The following is a 20,301-nucleotide window of genomic DNA, read 5'->3' as shown; positions in this document are numbered from 1 at the left end:
ACTCATCATCATTCACCCCGTGGATATGCTGTGATTTTTTTTAAATTTCACTTCCCCCATGATCATTCATCATCACCGTCAGAGAAAATTGAATTTCCTGGAGGGTGTACTGGCATACAACGGCATCAGTGAGGACACTAAGCTTCGCTTTAAAAAGCAGTCCAACATAGCCCTTTGCCCATTTACCTGGCATGAAATGAGGCACACACCAGGCAGGTGTGGAACACTCCATGTTTATTTCAATCTGTGCTAAGCCAAGTTGTACGAAAGCAGGCTCCATCGATTTGCCGGCTTCTCTTCCCTTGAAGGCAAGGATCTGCCGCCAGGTGGAGGGCTATCCTTCCCACCCTATTCTTCCCACGAGTCTCCGTATTTGTTCTTTTTACCTGTTGAGGAGGAAAGGAAGAAACAAAAAAATTGTGATAATGTGAGTGGGGAAGGGCGGGGCATAGAACTTGTATGAAAACCAACAATTTCTTTTACTGAACTGTGTGACAACAAGTGCTGAGTTGCATTCCTTCTGGTTTAGGCTAGTGTGTTTTACATCACTTGCCTCTGCACTGCTTTACTGTAAACAACAGCACAACTGTCCCAGACTTCACAGTCTTGCTGTTCTTCCGCAACCAGCAACGTGCTGGTATGGTTCAAAGAAGAGGGATGTGTGAATTCACCTCACATCTTCGGAACGATCCCAATAGTGCTTGCCGGTCAATCACGGGGAGGAAAATAGAAACCTGTCTTGTCCATTCCTGCTCACTCACAACCCATAAGGGCAACAAACTAAAAGGAAGAAAGTATGTAGAAATGTTTCTTACGCAGTGTGCAAGAAAATTACGAGGAAATATGAACAACAACAACATCTGGCTGCCAGATCTGAAAGCTCAAGGCATGAGATGCTCAAGGCATCTCAAAGCTCAAAGCTCAAGCTCGCATTCTCAAGCGCCCTCTCAGAGCGCTTGAGAATGTGAACTGTTTTAAATTGAAAGCCTGCTCAATGAAGTGAAGGTGTAAATTTATTTACTAGTTTATTTACATTTATTTACAAGCAGGAAGCACATTCCAGGCCAAACCATGGGTCACGCGAGATGAGACACGTGGGATGCGTTCTTTTGTTTTCACAAGTTACTTAAAGGGAAAAAAAAAAGAGCAGCCACATCCTTGTATTACATTTCATTCCGCTTTTGAATTCTCGCGCATTGGCACAGAAAGCAGAATGCATGTGAAGCTCTGATCCATTACAAGACAGTGACAGACAGCCAAGCAAAAGGCGCAAGCAGAATGGACCTTGCAAGATTTAAACGAATAAAAGCCAACAGCTTGCTTCTAGCTTGGCTGCACAGATCCAGTGGATTGCGAAATGCACAACTGAACAAGTGTACAGCATCTTTTTTTTTGAGAAGGCATCCGATCCAGGCAGGCTGTGCTCTGAAATGAGTGAAAAAATCAGAACATGCTCAGGGCTTTCAGACAAGGTGGCCAGGTGGTGCCTAGTGTATCTGAGGCTGTGCAATTTGTTTTCATTTCTTTGTATTCTGTATGGTAATTCAGAGGTGCTAGCTTGCATCCTTCAGGGTATAAAACGGAACACCTGCAAAACCCTAACCAGAGCATAGCCTTGGATTTCCTGTACTTTTTTTTCAGTCTTCAAACTCCATAAACCCATGTTGCGCCATCTGTAGATGGTATTAACAAACACAACTCGCCAACTCCAATTCGACAGCCAGGTGTTAATCAGCAGCTTGCCAGCAGGTCTTCAAGCTACGACTACTAATCTATAATATTTCCGGGAAAATTTCACATTCACCTGTGCACTTACATAATCCAACAAATGAACTTCACTGAGAGGAATTGTGCAGCAAGAAAAGCTAAATTTAAAAAGCCCTTACATTCTCACTTGCACACCAAGTTATAGATGATAATGCAATGTCCAGACTAAGATGTGCCACCCGACAGCAGAAGATGCTTTAAAGGAGCCATAAGGACAAAATACAACTTGTTTTATTCGAAAGATTTTGTGTTTTATAGTGTCCCAAGCGCTTGCGCGGCAGCAAATGATGCTGTATTCACTGAGAAATTAATCAATTTAGGTTAAAATTTTGATTCTCTTGCCAAATCGTGTTTTGGTGATGTCTACAATGAAGTCATAATGGCGCGTATACAAATGAACTTCCACTGCGCCATTCGGCTCTGCAGCCTTGCGTGCCGTCCAACCTCCCAGATGGCGCTAGCATACTCAGCACTCCGCTGTTGCTTAGGTTTTGACCGTATTTGCACCTGGCTTGTTTTTGCTCGGGTCAAAAGTATCCGGTTCGTGAAACATGGGGTATGCTCAACAAGCAGGGTCACGTAAGACAATGTTGCTTACGCCAATCGGCCGCTGTCGTGTAAGACAACTCCAAAGCGTCCGACTGCTGTGCAGTTAAAACAAGCATAGTGCACCCACTACCAACAGCAGTGTGCATCCGTACTTCTGTTTATGTGTATTTTCGTAACTTTCATTGTTTACCGTACCATTCTTACTGCTGAAGAATGAATATGCATTACATTTCAGTGCAAATAGCTTGTTTGGCAAGCTTATAAGCCCTGGCTAATTTGCATTTGCTTTTGCAGGCCTCAGCCAATCACACAGCTGGGCACATATGAGATCATAGGTTCTGTTGCGGGAAATGAGCGAGTAGGTTGCATGGCCATTCCCTTTTTTCCTAATTATATAGCCTATTTGTGCGAAGCGTGCATTCGAAGAGGTGTCAGTATGATTCTAACGAGGCCATCTTTAGAATGAACTGAACTTGTGCTTTGTCTGCATGGCCCCTTTAAGTTTACTTTCACCCGTCAAATGTCTTCCTCTGCTAACATCGTTTCCACACACTTTTGCAATTCCTGGCCACTTCTGAGGACGAGGCCAGCTTTGCACTGTGCTTGAAAGGAGCCATGAAGAGAAAACAAAAGTTTGTTTTATTCGAAAGATTAGGTGTTTCATAGTACCCCAAGCGCTTTCCCGGAAGCAAATGATGCTTTATTCACTGAGAAATAAGGCAATTTAAGCCAAAATTTTAAATCTCCCGCTAAAATTGAACATTCCGTGACGTGTACAATGGCGTCATAGAGCCGGTCCATGAAACAGATACTTAGTATGTCGACTCCATATAGCACCCACACGCGGGAGTCGATCAAGACGGCGGCCATTTTAAAAATACTAGTAAAACCTAGTGCACCCGCAGCCCTAGTCATGGAATCGCCTGATCCGGAGAACAAAACTCTCGCCGAGGAGCTCGGGCTTGCATTTAACAACCTCACACCACAAAAACGATCAATGCTTCTAAGTGCACGAGCGGCAAGAGTTGTGGGATACGCGGTGGACGGGAAAGCGACCATTCCGCGATAGCCACAACAGACGAACGCCCAGCCGTCGGCACCGCTGCCTCGTCAGCCCCGTCGCGACGGACGAATATAGACTGGTACGTATGTGCCGTATTTTGATTACGGTTAATAATAGTTCAATTTCAGTAGCAGTATCACTTATGCCAGTTGGCCGGTGTCGTGTATGGAAAGCCGTTCGCGCGAGCTCTCTGCTTCGACCAGAAAGATACGAACGTCAATGCGCGGTGTTTACGGCATTTTTTTCCCCAAGGTCAGAGCGATTTGACGAAGTCGGCGACGAGCGCCAGCATGTCCCAGGAGTGAGCTAACGTAAGGGTCCCTGCCGTAACTGAACAAACTGAAGTTTTCAGTGGTTGTAAACTGGAAACGAGCTCGCAAGCCAACACCATTCGAAACTTACGCGACGACTGGCACTATCTCGTCGCTTCTTGCTGTTCCTTACTCCCCTCGTTTCTATTTTTACCTTTGCTGGTTGGCGATATGACGGCCAACCTCCTGTGAAGGGATTACGATACGATGCAAGGTCGCGGCTGTGCGTGCTGGAACGGTTCGTTGGCCCCGAAGAGCCTCGAACCCGAAAATTCGTCTGCGCGACGGCGAGATGTCGAGCTCGGCCGCGGCGCTAGTTTCGTACGCATTGGCGCACACGCTTGCGAGTTCGTTCGGACCTTCAACCGTTTACTCCACCGTTCTTTGTCATAAAAAGAATGTGCAGTATGTTTCACGGGCATTTAGCTCGCTATGCAAGCTCTAAGCCCTGCCTAACATGCGTTTGCTTTTGCCGGCCTCCGCCAATCGCAGAGCTTAGCCCATGTGACGGCATAGGTTCTGTTGCGGAAAATGAGCTGGTGGGTCGCATGGTCATTTCCTTTTTTCCTAATTATGTAGCTTATTTGAGCGAAGTTTGCGTTATAAGTGGTGTCGCTATGGTTCTAACGAGGCAATCTTTTGAATGAACCAAACTTGTGTTTTCTCTTCATGGCTCCTTGAAACAGCCGCAAGAGTTGTTGGCCTCTAAGCCAGCCAAAGACGTCTAAGCCAGCAGGATAGAGTGAATTAAAGTTTAACTTGATAGCAGCACATCATGCGCCTGTTATAACTGGAACTTGCAATCCCGGAAAGGCTGAGCGCCAGCATAGGTGTGTGTCTCACCTCCCCCGGCCCCCTGTGCTGAGCCAGGTGTGGACTGCCTCGGTGGGTAGTCCCTGTCCTGCCTCTCTGGCAGGCCCTGGTAAGGAGGAGCGGGCTGCTGTGACGACGAAGGTGGCGGGGCGGAGAAGCGCCTCTCGTACTCCTCCCTGTTCTGACGCCGCAGCTCCTCATACGACGTGGAGAACTTGGCCGGGGGGAGGTTCTCGGGCACCACGGCAAGATTCGGGTCTGGTTCGAGGGGAGGAAAAAAAAGGGACATGGGGAGCACCTTCACTAGCAATCAAAATTGACGCCATCATCCCTTTCAAGGTCAGTAATTGCTGTCACTCATTTCTCTAGATAACATCACAGTCTTGCATGATAAGGAGGATCCTGATCTTGCTCCACAAGAGCCACGATGGCGGGCCGTTCTCCTCAACTCTCTACCAACCTGCCAAGGAAGCTTTTCAATTTTAAGTCCTGGACTCACCGCAGACAGTCCACACCACAAAAAATACCCGTAAAAAGCAAATACTGGATTACATTTCATTCAGAGATTGTGGGGCTTAATGTGCTCATGCTACACAGGCAATGAGGCACGCTGTAGTGGAGGGCTCCGGATTAATTTTGACCACCTGGGGATCTTTAACATGTGCCGAAATCTCGAACACACGGGTGCTTTTGCTTTCCGTCTCCATCACTGGATTACATTTCGGGCAGTCCATGGTGAATTCAGGACTGGCAGTTGAAGAGCTTTAGTGTCTCTCATACAAAATGTCCTCGTACTCACACTCCCCGTTCTGCTCCTTACAAATGTGAGAAGTGGGGGTCACGGTGAAAAAAATGATGTACTGTGATGTCTTCGTACACAGACAAATTTTTGTTTGGAGTCAGCCACACATCATACTCCACCCATTTTATTTTATAATGAAAGAGAAAAAGGGTACGGCACCTCTGGGGATTGCCACTTTATTTTTCAATTAAATTAGTACGCGACAGGTACAAAATCGAAGTTGATTTAAGAAGTTAGCGGGGAATAACGACAAAGAAAGAGGGGATGGGGAGGGATAGTTTCAATTATTGGGGTGAGTCACCATCTAGGGGTAGGGCACCTCCAGGGATATTACGCTACTTCATCTTTGAATAAGGCAATACAGGGCAAATACAAAAGTGAAGTTGATTTAGGAAGTTAGGGCTGAAACGTGCACCTATGACTTTGCACAGCTTGCACGTGTGTGCAAATGCACACAGGCTATACCGAAGGTCCCTTCCCCCAAGCCATGCACGCGATCAGAACGAGAAGTGTTCGTGCTCACTGTCCATGGAGGGTCGCTCGCTGTCATTGAGGCCCTGGGGCGATGTGGAACTCCGCATTGCTGCAGCAAATGAACGACAGCACATGAAGAAGAGTGTTACTGCACTTCGCAGGGTACTTTGCAAGATGTGTAAATGAAACGTGTTTGCGCTCACAGTCCACAGAAGGTCGCTGCCTGTCATCGAGCCCTTGGGGTGCGGTGTGGCTCTGCAGTCCTGATGGACATGGGTGAATGCACCCAGACACAGGTATTACTTCCCTTGGACAGGCACATTGTATACGCCACATTTGTGTCAGCCGAACAAGTAGGAATTGTCTGCTTCGCACAGGCACGAACAAAAAACATTCGCTAGGCATGACTCCTTGCAGCACACCTCACAAATGAGCCAGGGTACGATGCACCATCTTGCCAAAGGTGGACACACGAAAGAATTTCATGGTGGCAAACAGCACAAAAAACTGGATGAAAACCCCAAAAGGAAGACACACACAAGTGCTGACTTTCAACTGAGTTTATTTGAAAAAGAGCACAAATATATACATACATCTCATCCGCACAGAGCACGCGCGAAAAGTAAGGAAAGAAACACCCTAGCTGCTGACACCGGCAGTACAGATTACAAAATTGGATTTCAACCTGTGCCCAGATATGAAATCTCCTTTTCACGCAAAAGAACAGAAGAAGGCTGACTGACACAATCCGTCGACCGTTAAAAAATGTGCGCAGCCTCGACCAGCTCTTTGGATGTCTGGCTGCCGTGAAAGAACAATATCGAAGTGTCGGCAAAACGAGGTGTGCAACTGCACTGCTTGCAATGTGCCAACAAGTGGGAACTTGTAGCCCCTTTGCTGCACACATACTTAAACGGTTGACGGATTGTGTCTGTCAGCCTTCTTCTGTTCTTTTGCGTGAAAAGGAGATTTCATATCTGGGCACAGGTTGAAATCCAATTTTGTAATTTGTACTGCCGGTGTCAGCAACTAGGGTGTTTCTTTCCTTTCTTTTCGCGCATGCTCCGTGTGGACGAGATGTATGTACATATTTGTGCTCTTTTTCGAATAAACTAAGTTGAAAGTCAGCGCTTGTGTGTGTCTTCCTTTTGGGGTTTTCATCCAGTTTTTTGCGCTGTTAGCCATCATGGAACAGTACCAACTAGCCCAGCTTACAACACTCCTGCAAGAAAGAATAGTTAGGGATATGTTAGTCAATATTCGTCATTACAAAAATGTTTAGAAGACCGCATATGGCCAAGTCGAAACAATGGCGGTGAATTTTATTTTCAAAGGGTTGGACTGAATCTTGTTGTTGTATAAGCAAAATGAATGTTTCTCTCAACACTTCTCCGCCATTACACTGCTGAACGTGTTATTTACTCTGGGACCAATCAGCTCACCAATGTGTTCTAAAAATGTTCAACCTGGTGCTGAATGTGTCGAAGGTACACCTCTGTTTGAAGCATGCTGTAGTGGACGGATACAGAGTAATTTAGACCCCTGATGTTCATTGGTGCCTGCCGAAACCCTGCACACAGTAGCGTAACTTCTTGAACTTCTCCCTCCTCAAAAAATACAGTCCTCAAGTGCTGAACTTGTAACCTGGCGCCTAGCAACACAATGCTCTTACTGCTACATGATTGCATCAAGTTCGCCGATGTATCTCAAACAGATCTGCTTTGCTGAACGCCACGTAAGCATGACAAATGTTGTTATAGTAAACCATTGTGCGCAGTTTACAAGGAGACCAAAGCGAATTTGCCAGCTCTTGCCCGTGGCTGAACCGTTTTGTTAAACACATGTGACCTCTTATTTCACTGCTCAGTACAAGTCTGGAGCCCTAATTCATGTGTGAATTTAAAAAAAGAAAACCCATGAGCCACGCTGGTGGCCTTTTTGGACACTACAGCAACGACATCACAGTAGTTTGCGATTTGGTTTCATGCTGCCTCTGTCTCCAAAATTGTCGATGTTCACCTATTTCTTTGTTAATATTGACTCTTTGTTCCCGGACAGCTCATACAAATGCTGCACGGCAGGATCGTCAGTGTGTTGTCAAAGCCGCTGTCACCAAATTGGTTTGGGTGATAATGCGAGAAAAAAAGCCCTTCTGAAGAATTTTATTCTGAGGAACAAACGAAAATCCATGCTGGTTGGCAGAACTACACATTCTGGACTGTAAAGTTTTCAATAACTCCCTTCATCAGTCCATTAACAGGAGTAGACAGCATTTTATGTGACATGTACAAGATGTCTCGTTTACTTCTGCTGTCCATAGAAGGCCGCTTGCTGTCACTGAAGCCACGTGGCAACGCTTGTTGCAGCACATGAATGGATACGGGGAATAAAAGTTGTATTTACCTCTGAAGAGTGCTTCACACAACGCGCATGAAGTGCATTAATGTTGACAACCAATAAAAGATCACTGCCCAATATAGAGTCCTTGAGGTGCTGTGAGACCCTCCAATACTGATTTGTATGGATAAACGCACTCAGAAAAAAATTGACTCCCATTACATTGAACTTGCTTGATACAAAGAAGTAGGAACTGCTTGGTTTGCATAGACATCAACTAAAGACATTTTCTAAGCTGGAATCTTTTAGGCCAACATGTACTATCATGATAAATTGAAATATGAACAACGGAGCATGTGGCTTTCAGTACATGCCGTGCATCCTGGCGGTGGGCCATGTATGCACAGTGCGAACACATTACGAGAGTTTGTGTGCAACGCCGATATGGAGCATTGTGGCTTGTCTCCACACCGCGTTCGGCACCCACTCACGCAAGCGTTATCTAAGTTTGTTGCTGCGATGAGTGGACATGGCGCACACAGCTAAATTCCCTCATTTTTTATTTCGTGCCGAGTGCCCAACGAACGATGGAAATACGACGGTCTTTCTATATCAAGGTTGGTCACGGACTCTCATAACATGTTCGCACTGTGCATACGTGGCCCGTTGCCAGCAGGGGTGGCATGTACTGAAAGCCACACGTGCTCCGTTGTTCATATTTCAATTTATCACGGTAGAACAGGGCAACATGTTTAGGCCAACATACAGCTACCCAACCTACCCAGGAAGGGGGAAAATTTATAGCCTCATGACATCAGTATGTCAAATGCATCTGCCATCCCTATTGCAGAAATTTTGAGGTATACGTTTCTAACAGCAGAGCTGTCTTGCTCTTGGTTGCACTGTCAGTGAACAGAAAAAATACCACGAAAATGCAGAGCGCACGTGAGCATGGATCTTGTGACAGCGCCCGGGTGGCACGTACCCACGTGGGGGATTGGCCAGGAATCAGGTGTAAGGAGGGCTAATGCACCCGCTACACAAAACTTAAATTACAAACTTAAGCATTTGGACGCAGAAAGAGCATATAACCACAAGCTAAAGTTGGTTGCGCCGTCAATGAACAGAAATGCGCACACCACCTGTTGCCTGCTCCTGATGTCACGTGCCACACTAATAATGCCGAGACTTCACTAGTTGGTACTGCCGCCAAGCGGATCTCTCTGTTCACAATGCGAGCGGATAGGCCTGCTTAGCTGTGTGGCCTCCTCCTCCTTCCTTCCAAGCCACTTTCTTCCTTAAAGGGAGTCGCTGGCTTCTAACTAAGGAAGAAAGTGGCTTCTTTCTAAGAAAAAGAAGAAGTAGTGCAGGCCTTCAACAACAAGGGCGCACACGATGAAGACTTTGCAGAGGTGGACAATAGAGTACAGTTAAACCTCGATGTAACGAAATCGGTAAAATTCGTAATTTACGTCGTTACATTGAAATTTCACCACATTGAAATTCGCGGTTATAATGAAGTGTTCATCCCGTGAAGCGTTTCCTGCAAAAGAAAACGTGGCACGCATACACGGGTGGCGCACTGTTTGTTTCTATTGGAGCTTAATCGTCTCCATCAGCGCGAACTGCATGGAGCGTTTTCTCCCCGTAAAAACGCGTCCCGCAAGCCACAGGTGCGCTGACACAGCTGCGGAGACCACCCGCTACAGTGTGGGTAGCTCCAGCGACCGCTTCAACCCGCTCGCTGAAACGCAACTCAAGGGGCATGCGAGAAAAAAAGCAGATACCGTGGGGGAAATTTTCACTGTAAAACATCATACGCGCCGCTTACGAAAGCGCCCATCAAATAACCTCCGCGGCGGTAAGCCTAATCGTCTGGCCAGCCGGCACCCCTGAGCGCTTCGAAGCCCCCGCCATTAGGTGCGCGCCTCCCCATTGGCGAAACTGGTTAGGCTCCTCCCACTGCCGTGCGCAGCGCGAGTCACTTCCTGGCTGAGGCAGAAGCCGCCGCCAGCCCGCAATCGCGGCCGCGCGTGTGAAAAAAAAAACGCGTGCGCAAGGCTCATAAAGATTCACAAATGCTTGCTGGAACGATGAAACCCAACAAGCATGAGTGAACTCGAACGAAGGGCGCATGGGGCATGTGGCATGTGGCGGTAGTGGCGGCGCCCCTGCCAGAGGTGATTAGTCCACCGCGGAGGATATTGATGACCGCTTTCGCAAGCGGCGCGTGTGACGTTTTAGAGTGAAAATTTCGCCCACATTATCTGCTTTTTTTTCTTGCATGCCCCTCGAGTTACGTTTCAGCGAGCGGTTAGAAGCGGTCGCTGGAGCTACCCACATTGTGGCGGGTGGCCTCCGCGGCTGCATCAGCGCGCCTGTGGCTTGCGGGGCGCGTTTTTGCGGGGAGAAAATGCTCCATGCGGTTCATGCTGATGCCCGTGTAGACGATTAAGCTCCGACAGAAACAAACAGTGCGCCAGCCGTGTATGCACGCCACGCAGTTTGTAGGCAAGGGGCTTGCTCAGACTCCGTGGCTCGCTGCATCCGTGGCATTGGGCGGCCCGTGTCGCCGTTCGCGTTTTATTGAGGCCCCATTTCGGCGCTTGCGTATCCCAAAATCTACCTCTACAACTTAAATTTCGTGCCTAGTTCTCCACGAAACTTCGTTACATTGTAATTCCGGCAAACGGGATTTCGTTACACAGAGGGTGAAAATACATGGTGTGCATACACTTGAAGTTACAAAAAATTTTGTGGTTCGTTACATCGAGGGTTTTGTTACACTGAAGTTCATTACATCGAGGTTTAACTGTATATGGGGACTGAAGAGGGTACTGTACAAATAAAGCCCATAAATACTTTGCGTTGTGTTTGATTTGGTCTTCTGCTGACGAGTGCCATATATAAACACAGGGTAAATGGTTGTTGAGTTTAGCTTATTGAGACGAACACAGCCCTGCTGAGATCAGGCTTGCACCGTTGTGCAAGCTGGCTTAGGTTTTTTTGCAGAGGGCTTAGTCACAAAGATGGTGGCGAAGTTCTTTTTTCAGTACTGGTCCCACCTTTCCGTGCTGTACCAAAATCCATACCAAGACGGCCCTATTTTTTCCCAGAACCACATTTGTGTTCAAGTTAAGTGGAGTCTGTTGCAGCACCCGCTAGGGCTAGACTGGCTCATGCTCACTGTCCAGAGAAGGCCGCTGGCTATCGTCAAACCCTTGTGGTGCTCCACGGCTTCGCGAGTCCAAGCCCTGTGACGACAGGGTGCCCAGGTCCCTATCTGGACCCGACGAGCTGTAGTCTGTATACTGGCCACCAGGGCTGCCCGGAAAGCTGCAGAAAAGAGCCCCCAAAGGAAATTAAAAGTATATGTATATATACTAAGTGAAGTATATGTATATATACTAAGTGACAATGGAATGAGCACAACAATTCGTAGAAAAATGAACACGGGGAATAGTAGAGAGGACAAGGTGCTTTTTCAGAATTGTGCAAGGAAGGTGACACAGGGTGTTGACATTTTTTGCTGTGGTTGCAACTCATTCCCTGTTTCAACCGATCATGTCTAGGCAATCTCTGGATGGGTGTCCAAGGAGATGGATGGTTTCACAAACGGAGAAAGAGGCAGGATTGGGCTCAAGGCTTTCGGTTGCTGGTAAAATGCACCTTCACACACTCCTGCACAAGTTTCCCACCAGATGTGAGGTGAAACCAGGTCCAGCCAGAGGCAACACCATACACTTGCCATTGCCACTCCTAGTGACTGCATGTCGAGTGAGCATATGGCCATCAGCACAAGAAAAAAAGCGCCTGAGGAATGTTCAACATGCGAGGGCTTCACAAGCAGAAGCTGTGCTTGGCCTACGAGGCACGTCAAAGTGAATGGCTACGGATTGATTTGTACTGCTCGGTATTCTTCAGTGTGCACCCTTACCTCGATACACGGCCATTTCTGCCTCCACCAGAAAAACAGCCACCCAGGCCGACAATTGAAGCGACGACCCCGTGCTCATGGCAGCAACATTGTGGGCAAGCTCCAAAACTGCAGGTCTCCAACCTATACTATCACCTCGGACAGAGAACTAGTATGCTCCCCCTAAAAGGTACTTTGCATGTGTCTTGCCATTGAACGACGTGCGCCCGGTCTCGCACTGGCCAGGTTAGCCCCCTGGGGAGGAAACGTGTAGGCACAGCCCATGCTAGGAGACAGCACGTGGCCACTCCGGCAACATGTATGGTCCCGTGCACATGGTCCAAATGCGTGGGAGAACTACAACACATTTAGGCTAGGTAGGGGTGGGTCAGCAGCACGCAAGTGGGAGAAGAATGGTGAGAGAGCTGTAGAGGTGGGTTACTAATGCAAGATGAGGCCACACTTTTCTGGACAAGGGCTCTGCACTGTTGCAACAAAGCAAAGACTAATCATAGCCTAAGAAACAGAGCACAGTGCAAACAATACGAGGTGCTGCAGAGGCAAGAATACACGTAAAATGCTAAATAAGATGATTGTGTTCATTGAAGCTGTATTGCCAAGCATTTGCTCATGAGTATAAAGTGGGTTTCACATGTACCGGTCCACATGGAGAGTTGGATGTACACCATGTCGCTCCTTATACATGCTTCATTTTTACCAGGGTGTCGAACCGGAACCGAAATGAACCGAAAACTGGAACTGAACCAGTATTTTTGCCGGAACTGAACCCGAACCCGAACCGTTATTTTTTGAGGCCGCTGAACCGAAACCGGAACTGAACCGAAAAAAGAAATAAAGGTTATGGGTTCATTGCGAAACGGTTCGACCCTCCGTTGTTGATATTGCACAGTCAATGCAATTCAGGCTTTTTTTTAAATGCGGAGCATTTCTTAGGCTCGCCTGGTCCTCCGTCGTTGATGGCGGCGTCGTCCACCCGCTCACTGCGCATGCGCAACTCTCCTCCTTACACCCACAGCTCCGCGATACTACACTAAAAAAAAAAAGAAATAGTTAGCGGCGCCCAGTTTCGATCCCACGACTCTCTGGCCGCAACGGGTGGTACGCGTGCTCTCCCCACTACGCTACAAATCCGGGACAGGAGCAAGTGCTACGAACGTGCCTTATGTCCTTGACTCATTCAAACTACGTCAAGAAGCTACTGATACAACGAAGGCACGCGAAGCTGAACGTCAACGGAAACGACGAACTGAAAACTTTATAGGGGGATGCTGAATTTCCCGTGGGAAAGCTGTGGCGGGAAGCGCCACGCGCCTTGCAGCTCAACCAGCCCCGTCCGCAGCGCCTCTGATGCTGATTGTGGTAGGATGCCCCTAGGGATTGGCCAACCAAAGAATCCATCATGAGTTAGGTTCGCGTTCGACCACCGTCGTCATTTTCCCGTAGGGGAACCGCCAAAGAAGAAGAAGAACGAGAAGACAAGGGCGTGTACATTGCTTTCAGCCGGTGCACCAATGTCAACAACCTTTACCTCACCAAAGCTGACCGAGACTACCGATTCTACCACAGAGACAACATCGACAAGAACATGATGGACGAGTTTCGGCGCCTCGAGAACCACCGCCTACTCACCGTAACACAACAGCACTTGCGTGCCTTTGCCACCGGTGTGGACCCGGACGCGGAATTTCCTCTGGCGCCAGTAAAAACCAGATCACTCAACATAACGGCAACACAATGGAACCACACGGAACCGCCACGATGCTTCGCATCCTCATCAGGGTTCCCCACGGGAAGATGGTGTAATTTTTTTCTTTCACGTACCATCAACTTCGTACCCACTCATGCACTTTCCCCTCCAGACATTTGAACATTATCACGCTCTAGCAGCAATGGCCTGTTGCTGCTAGAAGCACGAGCGTAGTGCAAGTTGACCAAACGAAATGTCATTCTCGGCACCTTGCAGGGGATATAAAGCAACTTTGCCCTTCCCTCGCTGCGACTTTATTGGAGCAATCAGGCTGCAGGAGTGCTCCACTGCGCAACAGCGAAAGCCCACACCCCATGTGTGCAAACTTTTTGCATTTCATAATTTGTTTAAAAGGTCCGACACCTGCAAATTGTTAATACTTGACAAGTGTGACCACAGGAGCTGCTGCTCAGTGGCTAAGACGTTTGCTGCTGACCACAAGTGGCTTCGATCTCCCTTCCCCACGACCATTTTTCCGAAGTAGATGGAAATTGATTGATTGTAGGTTTTAACGCGCCGATGCAGCGCAGGCGATGAGGCGCGCCGTAGTGGAGGGCTCCGGATTAATTTTGACCACCTGGGGATCTTTAACGTGCGCCGAAATCTCGAACACACGGGCGTTTTTGCTTTTCGCCTCCATCATTAAAGTGGCCGCCGTGGCCGGGAATCGAACCCGCGACCTCGTGCTCAGCAGCGCAATGCCTTAGCCATTGAGCCACCGCGGCGGGTAAGTAGATGGAAATCGAGAACGTCCATGTATTGAGATTTTGATCCACGTTTAATATCACCAGCTGGTTAAAATAAGTCTGCGGCCTGCAACATAAGCTGCGCCTCGGAGCAGAGATATAGCACGAGGCATCAAATGCGCCAGTTTTTTTTAAATGTGTTTACACGGAAAACAACAAAAAGGAAAAGGCGAATCACGTTGTTTTAAAATATTACGCAAAAAGTAAGTAAAACCGAATACCGTATTTACTCGCGTAATCCTCGCACTCGCGTAATCCTCGCACCCCCAACTTCGCAGCGGCGAAAGTTGCCTGCTCGCGAAACCCGCATGGTGCACGCGCTCTCCAACGCGCGCCCTCCCCCGCCGCCTCTCCGTTCGGCGGAGAGCGCTGTGTATCCAAGGCCATCCAGGCGCCCTAACAACCTGCATGGCTACTCCCTAAGAGGCGCCCTAACACGCTACTCGCACTGTCCTTTAGCCGGTTTCGCGTGTGCGAACTAGACGGCGTTCGCGCAGCCCGCTGTCGTGTCGTTGTGTCGCCGTCGCGGTCCCGTCGTTGAGCAGCAGCAGTCAGTGAGTCACTCGCGTCAGTGGTGGATAGCTCGCTGCCATTTTGAGAACTGTTTGATCTCGTTGTTTTGTGCTTCGTGCCGCTTCGCCATGGGGAAGAACGCCAGCTACACTGCCGCTTTCAAATTGAAAGCGATAGAGTACGCGATCGAACACGGCAACCGCGCCGCAGGCAGGCACTTCGGCGTCACCGACTTCAACGTGCGTTACTGGAGTAGGGCACGCACATGACGACAACGAGATAGGGCCATAGGGCGTGCGCCAGAAAGCAAAGGCGGCAATTTCATGATCGCTGATCTACGGGAGATTGCTTACGTTGTAAATACTAAAATAAAAAGAAATAGCTGCTGTTGGCAACACTGAGCTTACATATACAAAAAACGACCGCTACATTTAGCGGGACTGCCAGAAGGCAAATTGGCAACAATGTGCACCGGAATTTTTTTCCCCGCATAATTCTCGCACCCCTATCTCCGCATTGACTTTTCCGAAAAAAAAAGTGCGAGGATTATGCGAGTAAATACGGTAAGTAAAAAAAAGCACCAAAACGTGGATATTGCTCTATACTTTTCTTTGCCCTGCCTTTCACAACCAAACGTGTCATCAATGCGAAGGAAGTGAGTTCAGTGGTCAATTTTTGAGGACAGTACGGTGGACAAGTTCTGTTTTTACAGATACAAATAATAACAGAAATGTGTGGGAAAAAAACTGTTAAGGTGCGAACTTAATCCCTTGGCAAGAAACTGTAGCCTTTGACCCTCTCTTGGAAGTAGAAACAGTAATAAAGCAAATGACGCGTGCAGAAAGGCAGGCCGGTACCTCACACTGCCCTATTCGTCCAGCAATCATCTTTTCTGCTTGTTCTGCAGTTTTGTCTCTTTCAGGTCTGCTTTTTTTTCGAAGGTGTACTTGTACTGACTGCCCAACTCGCGACATTACTTTTACTGCTACTCGTTCCGGAGGGGAGTACTGCTCTGGACGAATTAAGAGCGTCTACCCAAAAAAAGTCCCATCTCATGCTCCGCACGTCTGATTTCAGTTTCATTTTGTAACAGCATAATCTGTTATAAGATACCGCCGTGTAGCACACGGAACGATGGCCGGGAGTCTGGTGGTACAATGACATACTGATTGTAATGCACACACCGGTACAGCTATTGCAAAATGAATTGCAGTGGTCAGAGCAATAATGCAGTTACTGAGCGTTAACTAAAGCTTACTTTCAACAAAAGTGTGGCTAACACATTCGATAAGGCGACAGCTAACAAATTATTCAGGAAGACCAAATAATATAATTCATTGGTAGTATTTATGTGCCTGTTGTAGGATTTTTCTGTTTTGTTACAAATATAAAAAATGTGCGCCATTGGTATTAAGCGCTGGCATTTGAACGCGCCAGTACGCAGGCCTAAATTTAAGGCTTCAAGGTTAGCGTGATGGGCGATTCCATAGCGATGATTGCGATTTCAACAAAAAAGGAAAGGGCAGAAAATATATCCCACCGTCATATCTCTTGGCAGTGGCTTTATGAATAGTCACCAGGACAACATAAATGTCTGGGCGAGAAAGTAGCTGGTAAATCGTCGCCACTTCATCTGTTTTTTCTAATATCCTGTAATTGTTTAAAGTTTGCTTTTGCAATTGTGCCACTGCCCTTGGGGAACAGCAGCATTTTGAATTTTTTGTTTGTGTTTTGATTTGACTGTCGTTTTAAACTACAGCTGAACCTCGTTATAAGAGACACTGATGTAAGAGACAAATGGGTATAAGAGACACTATTGACCCACATGGTTGGCTGCCCTATCTTTCCCATTAAATCGACCTCTTTTATAACAGACATCGGATATAGAAGATTGGTTATAAGGGACAAGTCATCCTTGAACTTTAATCAATAATCTCGCTTGTAATAGACATTTTAACTTCAGACGCAGTGCCACCAGTCACTAATTGCAGCTGCTGCCATCCTGGAAGCACAGGTGGACGACAGACGCCTGCAGTCGCTATTTATTATAACTTCAGCAAACACACAGTGGTTCAGTCAGCTATGAAATGACGATGAGAAGCCCTGCCAAAGGAAATGCAACTTACAGAAGTGGTTGAAGCTTACTGCCATCCATTGGATGGAGCGCGATCGCACATGCGGGTTCTCTTACTGGCATAGCTCCCAATCAAAAAGCATCGCAGATGTTGAGTCCTGCAAGCATAATGAATAGCCTGAGCACACAGCAGAAGAAGCTGTGCGCTCCGCCTATTCATCAGGCTTGTGAACTCAACATGTACGATTCATCTTCCACAAACGAGGAATGAAAAAAAAGCTTGCAGAATCGGTTGTAAAATATCCAGTGTAAATACAGTCATGAAGCAAACAAAGATTCAGAACTGTTTCATAAATTCTGAGGGCCAAACATAAATAAGAATGAATCTTTTGAAACATGCTGTAGCATTCTTTTGAGCTTGTTTTAGTCATAGGGTGCCCACATTGAACTAGGGTCTGATTAGTAAGTGAAAACATGGTACCCTGCTTATAAGAGACATCTCGTATAAGAGACAGAAACTGCTCCCCGGTACGTGTCTCTTATAAAGGGGTTCAACTGTACTAAATGTTTTTTATAATTTAAGTGAAAATTCAACTCCTTAATCGAACCGGTTCGTGAACCGGTTCAAGCTGCCGAACAGGTTCGCGAACTGGTTCGGTACGTGATTTTGTCAAACCGGAACTGAACTGGAACAAAATTATTTCACCCGAACTGTAACCAAACCGGTGTTTTTTCGGTTCGACACCCTGATTTTTACTAGCACTGGCTGCCCTAGAAGTGGACTACAATCTCCTGGCCTGAACAATTGGAGTTGCTGAAAACTCCACTGTCTAGGCTGTGTATCCATGCAGTCTCGTTGGCTTCAGCTTATACTTGAAGCAGTGACTGGAATGTTGAAAAAGCACTCTCAGAGGGGTGCCGCTCACAGTGAAATTTATGAAGCGTGCATGTGCAGTCGTCAAAGCTCAATATAGGCACACAAAACTTGTACACAGTTATAGAAAGCTTTTAAAGGACTGCATGACATAAGCCACGATTTTTATATTTAGCTCTGATAGAAACGTGTCGGTCTACACGGTGCAAGTCAGATGTCCAGCCTTTACAGAAATTGTCTTGGCATGTGCAGGTAATAGTGCCTTCATTGTTACATACCTTCAGAGGATTCACCACCACCTACACCTTACTCGTGTTACCATGCCACGGTGCTAAAATTTCAACTCCTTCAGGCTGATGGTCATGCTGTGTGAACATGGTCATTCTAAATAGTGATAAGCTAGAGGTTACCCAGAAGGTTACCCCTGAAAACTCTTTCCATGCCTTCATGGGGGCAACTTACGAGTCAGGCGAGGCCATGCCGTACTTCCGGCGAAGGGCCTCTCCGATGACACTGTTGGGGAGCCTCATGAGCTTCTCTTCGCACTGCCGCCGGTAGGAGAACTTGCCCACCATCCAGCCGACAAACCCCGCACCTGCGCAAAGGGGACGGCCACACATGCTGCAATGTTTCAACAGCGAAGCTGCTTAGCAAATCGTTAGTGTTCGCAGTTAAGAAAAACCAAGGAAATGCCGAGCGCTCGTGCGGCGACCACCCAGCGTCCCTGGCAAACGTTTGCCACGCCAAGCATGCTTGCGTGGAACAAGAAAGACTCCAGCGTTCGTCGTTATCGCGGCAACACTTGCTCAGAACGAGAAAGACAAGTCATAGCGTACGTCCCTCCAAGGGGAGGTCCACCGATTATCACTTCCAAAATAATGAAGGAAGCTCACACTTATAGCAACAATGATGGACTAAAGGTCGTCGTTGTGGCAGCGAAGAAGAAGCAAATTGGCTGCAATTGTGGACTTAAAAGCTTCGCTACCTTCAAGTCAGTGTTATAGTGAGCTTCCTTCATTTTTCTTAGTCGAAACAAATGTGTCGAGGGGTATTTACAAGCCTGCTACAGGTACACCTGTCATGCAGGCAGTGCCTGCATAGGCCCAGCTGTACTGGATCCAGCTGTACTGGGCCTATGCAGGCACCCCTGTTTGTTCATGGTGGAAAAACTACAATCAAAGAGTTCAGGTACGTGCACAGTTTTTATAGCAAATCTCTATATATGGCTCGCCCCTTGGTTTGTATTGTGTTGTGGTCCATAATCAGAATATGCTTTGTGGCAAAGCCAGCTTTCTTGTGAATGCTCTGCGGCTCTCAATCAAATGCAGATATCTTTGAAAAAATCATAGTAGATTTGGCTGCTAAGACGACGCTGTCATAATGCTGACTTTAACTTACTAGTCATAATTAGTTGGCTCATCATGGAGTTTTAAACAATTAGGGACTTCCAAGGGACTTATGTGAAGTTCTACGGCTGTAATGGCTGTAAGCAGTGTTTTATCCCAACTGTGCAGAAATGGATTACACGACGTTTGACTGCTCAGATGACTACATAAGCGTGGGAAGCTTTAGCTCCACAACTATCATGGATAACTATCAGTTGCAGTTCTAATACAAAGAACAAAGCTGCCACTGCTAAGCCATTCCAGCAAAGCCATCCTGAAACAGAGAGCCCCATATCTGTCTGCTAGGATGAAGCAGTGGTCCTGGCAGGTTTCATTAAGCTAATTGAAAATGCAAATAAGAAACAACCGTGCTTTGCTTCCTGCTTTTGCCAACGCTGTGTCCCAACCAATATGCTCGTAAATAAGTACTGTCAAATTATAATTCAAAGTGACTTTGTTTTCACTATGCATTAGCATTTATGCCATTTTAATTGTTATTTTAGCAGGTATGCTGGCCAATCATGTGAGCAGAGTTCAGTGCAATAATTTCCTTATGTGATCGGTCACGGAGCTTAAACAAGATATAAGAAATAACATGCACAATTTCTCACAAGACATGATTGAATGTGCAATCAGCGGACAAAGATATAAGCACAGCTGACCATCTCCCCAATGTGTGTAGACATGGTGACGGATGCAGGCATAGGTGGTATTCATTGAAAAGTTTAGCTGTCAATTTCTTTGCTTGGCAACACTGGAAACGGCCATGGGCATGGCGCAGCTTGTGCAACTGTGCCCGCACACCGAAAAAAAAAAAAAAAAAACAAAAAAAAACAGCGGTGTGCGTCATCTGCGCCATTTCAACCCACTTCTCAACGGTGGTGTCAACAGAGATGTTATTAATCGCAC

The 20,301-nt window shown here is 47.1% G+C and overlaps 1 protein-coding gene across 3 annotated transcripts in view; it reads right to left on the bottom strand.

Moving 5' to 3' along the window:
- Positions 1-217: 217 nt before the first annotated feature.
- Positions 218-20,301, bottom strand: part of Asrij (OCIA domain-containing protein asrij) — a 28,936-nt gene continuing 8,852 nt past the window's right edge. For 2 of the 3 annotated variants that reach the window (XM_077702182.1, XM_077702184.1), the window contains exons 5-10: positions 18,470-18,602; positions 11,304-11,452; positions 5,983-6,042; positions 5,829-5,888; positions 4,534-4,761; positions 218-386 (exon numbers count right to left, since the gene is read on the bottom strand). In XM_077702182.1, the coding sequence (XP_077558308.1) occupies positions 349-386; positions 4,534-4,761; positions 5,829-5,888; positions 5,983-6,042; positions 11,304-11,452; positions 18,470-18,602 (668 nt within the window). In that variant the 3' untranslated portion in view covers positions 218-348. The remainder of the gene's footprint in view (positions 387-4,533; positions 4,762-5,828; positions 5,889-5,982; positions 6,043-11,303; positions 11,453-18,469; positions 18,603-20,301) is intronic. The other variant, XM_077702183.1, reaches the window with a different exon arrangement.

This window comes from Haemaphysalis longicornis, unplaced genomic scaffold, assembly GCF_048455015.1.
Source record: "Haemaphysalis longicornis isolate Haplotype H1 unplaced genomic scaffold, Haemaphysalis longicornis Haplotype H1 scaffold_3, whole genome shotgun sequence".
Lineage (NCBI taxonomy): Eukaryota > Metazoa > Arthropoda > Arachnida > Ixodida > Ixodidae > Haemaphysalis > Haemaphysalis longicornis.
This window is presented reverse-complemented; position numbering and strand designations above follow the sequence as displayed.